General features: G+C 43.9%; 1 protein-coding gene across 1 annotated transcript in view; it reads left to right on the top strand.

Moving 5' to 3' along the window:
- Positions 1–5,375, top strand: part of LOC147013535 (uncharacterized) — a 145,118-nt gene extending 139,743 nt beyond the window's left edge. The window contains 2 exon segments of the mRNA XM_085855396.1: positions 2,610–2,719; positions 4,863–5,375. Of these exon segments, the coding sequence (XP_085711522.1) occupies positions 2,610–2,719; positions 4,863–4,909 (157 nt within the window). The 3' untranslated portion in view covers positions 4,910–5,375.
- The last annotated feature ends 211 nt before the right edge of the window (positions 5,376–5,586 follow it).

The following is a 5,586-nucleotide window of genomic DNA, read 5'->3' as shown; positions in this document are numbered from 1 at the left end:
ATATATATATATATATGTATATATATATATATGTATATATATGTATATATGTATATATATGTATATATATATATATATATATATATATATATATATATATATATATATATATATATATATATATATATATATATATATATATATATATATATATAGACACAGGGTGGCCTGAAAGTCACTTTACCCCTTCCCAGTGAAGCATTGTTCTTGAACTCTTTTAATATACAGGTTTTATTGTACAGTACTTACAATAATTAATTTGTCATTGCATCTGTATGTGCTCCATCATTCTTCTGAGTCAGTGATTCCGCATACCATAGTGGGCGAGGGCAGAGGGGAAGGGACAGAGGGAAGTGCGAGAAATTTATCAGGGGTAAAGTAGCTTTCGGGCTACCCTGTGTGTGTATATATATATGTATATGTATATATATGTATATGTATATGTATATGTATATGTATATATATGTATATGTATATATATGTATATGTATATGTATATGTATATATATGTATATGTATATGTATATGTATATGTATATATATGTATATGTATATATATATATATATATATATATATATATATATATATATATATATATATATATATATTGTTGCGGATTCGCGCCCGCCGGCGTGCGAACGGCCACGTAACTCGAATCGCGGCACGTCGCCCACCGGACGGACAATCCCGTCGTGACCCTCTTGGACTAACGCCGGGAACTAGTCACGGGTGGGCCTTTCGGCCTCACCACGATCGTGCCAATCGGCCCCCGCATGGGATAGGGTTGCTCGCCAAATTCGACCTACCTAAGTACCCACACGGAGGGTAGACCGGGCGAGCGCACCTCGCCGCAGGTCGACTTCGGACACGGGCCACTTTAAGCGACCCGTTCCGTACTATCGGGATAACCGAGCGGTGTTATCGTCAACCTGGACGGTTCGATTAATTATCGGGCGTTTTAGCCCACGACCAACCCTTTACGTGAAGTAAGATGGAGATTCAATAAAGGAAAAGACGAAGCGAAACGGGAAAACAGTTCAACATAAAGCACATTTATTTTGCGATGAACGGAAAGCACACATATACAATTACACCAAAAGCAAATGTAAAAGAAGAAGAAACACACAATAATACACAAAAAGCAAATGTAAAAGCAAAACACAATGCAGATCTAACCGACTACCGAGCACACGGCAACACTTATACAGTTTTACTTCACAGACGGCGCCGACAACACATATACTCAAAGCAAAAGAAAAGGACCACCCTCAAGGATGATGGGGGCAGACGGGCCTGGGGCCGAGACCGCATCGGGCCTACCCGTCTGATGATGAGCCGCAAAATGGCGGTGGCGCCCCGACTCCGCGGGCCTCGCGGACAGTGTCTGGAATGGGGTGGGAACGGGGCCCCCTTCTCGCACTATCTCAGCGCGGGGGGAAACAGGAGGGGGTTGTTGATGCTCGGGGGAAGGAGGATATCTCCCTGGCTCGGGTCCCGCGACGAGCGTCTCCACCACGACCTCGGTCGCGTTGCCGGCCTCTCCTCTCCGCAGCTCCCCGACTCTGACACGAGCACCCCCTCGACCGCCTTCGCCGCCGCCACCTCTCCAACTCTCCACAGCTCCGTCCAACTGCCTTCTCCGACTCCTCTCTTGACTGGCTCTTCCCAACTCAACTCCGAACTGAACTTGACTGACTCAACTACGAGCGAACGCGGCCCTTTATAGCCCCCGTGGCTTCGCTCCTTCACCTTCGACCCTTTACCTCCGACCCTTCACCTCTAACTGGCTCCCCATTGGACCGAGGAAAAGTGGGCGTGAATGCTTTTTGATCCACGAATCTGCATATAGCGACCACACTCCGACGCACCTGGAGGCGGGGCCAAATCGCCCCACGCTCGCCGATAGGACGGAACAGAAGTGGGCGTGAGTCGTTTTTGATCCGATTGCTTCGGAAAGGCCGGCGCCTTTGCACCCGCTGCTCGGTGCACGCCCTGCACGAGTCCAGTATCGGTGCCCACAAGCGGCGCGGGAATGGTGGTGATGCGATGTTGCGAGGGCGAGTTGTGACGGTGAAGGTTGTGGCTGTTGTTGTGAAGCGGCGTTGCGGTTGGTGGTTGTTGTGTGATGGCTGTTGAGACGTGGTTGGTGGTGGTAGTAATGGTAGTAATGGCGGCTGGTCCAAAATAAAGATAGTAAAAGAAAAACGGCTATCTAAAAGGGTCGCAGCCCGCATGAATGACATTTATTCCCTCTAAACAACGGGTTTGGGCCTAACTACACATATACTTACAGAGATATCTCACCTAAGGGACCTGAATGGTGGTTTGCGAATTTCGTCAACCACAACAATATATATATATATATATATATATATATATATATATATATATATATATATATATATATATATATATATATATATATATATATATATATATATATATATATATATATATATATATATATATATATATATATATATATATATATATATATATATATATATATATATATATATACACACACACACACCTTGTATATACTGTATATATCTGTAGATATTGAGACCTTGTTATTGTTCTCAGCCCCTGCTAACTTTGTTTGCAGGTGTACTAAAAAAGGTGAGGATGGTAAAGGAGACAGCACAACCACGGCCCAGCCGGAGATACTTCCTCGCAAACGCACGACTCGTTCTACGTCAGCACCCACAAACAAGGGTCAGTGGAACTTGACAATCACCATTGCATGCTAAATTATGAGCAGCTGATCATGTGACAAGGAAACTGTAGTTATGCGCACATATTTAATTTATTTATGGAACAGAGAGGTCACGTGGACTTCTGAGACATAACTGAAATGGGACGTGCAGTCAAGAGAAGCCCAGAAACATTTACAGTGCAATCAATCACGATCACAAAATGTTCTTAAAGGCTGTCTGATTCAGTTTTCTACACTTGTGGACAACATATACATCACCATCTTTAACCTCCAGCACAAACACTAAAACCGTCAAGATAGTGCACCGTTCCAAGGCAATTCGGGTGATGCAGCACCAAGGGAGGGGTGAGCATGCAGCATAAGAGGGGTGAGGTAAGGGAAGGTAGTAAGGCCACGTTTTACCACGAGCTGACATCTCATGTGTGTTTCCCACATTACGCACGAGGGCTTTATGCGCAACAGGCACCAACCTCGAGTTTGGGTACATCAGAGAATTAAAAAAAAAATTGCTATATTTTAAAATTTCATTTTTAAACACTTTCATTAACTTGTAAATTTGGAATTTGTTTGCAAAAGGCCGGGGACACGTTTCAGAGTCCATTCGTTTTGCCAGCAAGCGTCACGGGATTGTGGAATACCATCACGGAATAATCACCCGGGGTTGGCATGGAGGAATCTCCTTCGGGCCTTGCCGGATGAAAATGCACTGGTTGCTGATATCACCACCACCCAACCTCTCTCGCCTGTTGTTCAGTGCTGTCAACTTCAACATCTCCCAAAGAGCACTGCTGAGAGGGGAGAATATATAAATGTTGAAAGAATCATTTTGCAATTGCATACTCTGTGCAGCATGTACCATGATAATCAACACAACTGTCATGACATCCTGGCGAATCACATTCCTTGACTTGTCAAGCAAAAAATTGATGGATTTTTTGATAAGAGCTGATAAAAGTTTGTTCGTGGCAATGATGGAAGTTTCCACAACACAAAATTATTTTTGGATAGTTGCATTCTTCAATGGCTGGCAGGATGCCCAAGACTCCTAGAGGTGGACACGCTTGCCTCTCAGCTGTGTAGCCTGAGTCTGAATCCTGACCCAGCTATAAACTGTCATCCTGGTGTTTCACATGCAGGGCCTCTCGGATGGACGCTAACCTGGGCGTCCCATCTGCCAGCATTAGTTGGTAGATGTTAAAGATCCCACAGTGTCCTCTGCAAAGAGTCGGGGTGTTCTCACCGGATCCCTGAACAAATTACAAATTCCTGCCCTGACTACCTGTGGCGGAGCGGCGACCCATCCAGGATTGTAATCCCAGCCAAGAAACTGCTTCAGCAGCACTGACATCCTGCATAGAGCATGGCACATGAATGAATGAAAACATTTTCAATACCAGTTCTAAACCTGGCCTGGTATTGGCTTAGCGGATAGGGTCCTGAGTTTGAGCCTCGTTGGCCACTGAATTAAAACCAGGTGGGGTTGACTCAGCCTGTCATCGTTCCGAGGTCGGCAAAATGAGTACCAGTGTACTGTTAATAGGGACACTGCATCAGTGGCATAGCTGCGTCCATAATCAATGATGCAACCAGCAGCCATAAGGCTGCACTCGAAAGAGAGAGACCAGTTCTTAGCCTGGCGTTGGCTTAATGGTTAAGGTGGCTGGTTTAAGATCTGAGGGTCTTGAGTTTGAGCCCCTGTCATGCCATTAGACCACACCAGGCACGTTGACTCAGCCTGGCTTCCTTCTGAGGTTAGCAAAATGAGTACCAGCTTACTGGAAACAGGGGCACGTCATCAGTGGCACAGCTGTGCTCTCATCAGTGATGCAACCAGTAGCCTCAGGTTGCATATGTAATAATAACAATACCTGTTCTAATTTTTTAAAGTAGAATTATTTTTCTTGTACTGCCATTGAAAGCAACAGTTGTGCTTTAGTTTGAAGAGCATTGTGAGAGCGGAGTTTTTTTGCAGCGTTTTCTATTTGCTTGTTGTTGTTGTTGTTGTTGTTGTTGTTGTTGTTGTTTTTACCTATTATCACATCTCTCTTCCTGTCCACCAGGAATGCAAAGAAACCATGTGTGAGTTTATGACTCCTTGGATTTTACTGCTAGAGTCTGACAATTGCTCCTCTGTGGTTGCAGATGTGTCGGCGGCGAGTCACACACAGTCAAAACGAAAGAAGAAGTGATGGTCATTGCTTCCTGATCTTCAGACTCCATCGTTGGCTGTTAAAGACTCCTTGGATTGACACACCAGCTCTTAAATGTATAAAAAAAACCATTAAGTTGTGTTATAACGCCGTCGTTGTGGATAAAAGTACTTGCAAACTTTGTGTTGAAGTTTTACAGATTCTTTAACTCCCATTTCTTTCTTTAACGGCACCTGGCAAACATGGATTTGCTAAAAACTTATATTAATCGTTCATTTCTCATCATTCACTTATTCCAGTTTTCATGATGATGAAATATGTGCACGTTTGTGAGTAGTATGTACTAGACATGCAAGATAATTGATCTGTTGGTCTTTTGATGTTTTCGTAAACTCTTGTGTACGCTGTAAATAAATGTTTTTCGTGAAGTAGCAGTGATGTCGTCGATACTGCACATGTACTTTTCCCATTAAACATTCACCATGTTTTATGGCAGGCTATTTTTCATGGTGTTGCAGGAGACTTCAATTCTTTCAGAGAAGTGACGTGTTCCATCGCTGGGGACGTGCCGTGTTTCCGCGCAGCAGGTCTGTACATGTCGAACTGCCTGGATTGTCTCACGATCTTTTAGCAAATCAAAATAAAAACAAATGCGGCATATATATAGCATGAGACGAACCACATGCACCGCACTCGGTGGAATTGTGGTAAGAGCA

The sequence above is a fragment of the Eptatretus burgeri genome, chromosome 14 (genome assembly GCF_056783735.1).
Source record: "Eptatretus burgeri isolate ZD-2024b chromosome 14, Ebu_testis_v1, whole genome shotgun sequence".
NCBI lineage: Eukaryota > Metazoa > Chordata > Myxini > Myxiniformes > Myxinidae > Eptatretus > Eptatretus burgeri.
The sequence above is the reverse complement of the archived record's forward strand: the minus strand, read 5'-3'. Positions and strand labels throughout refer to the sequence as shown.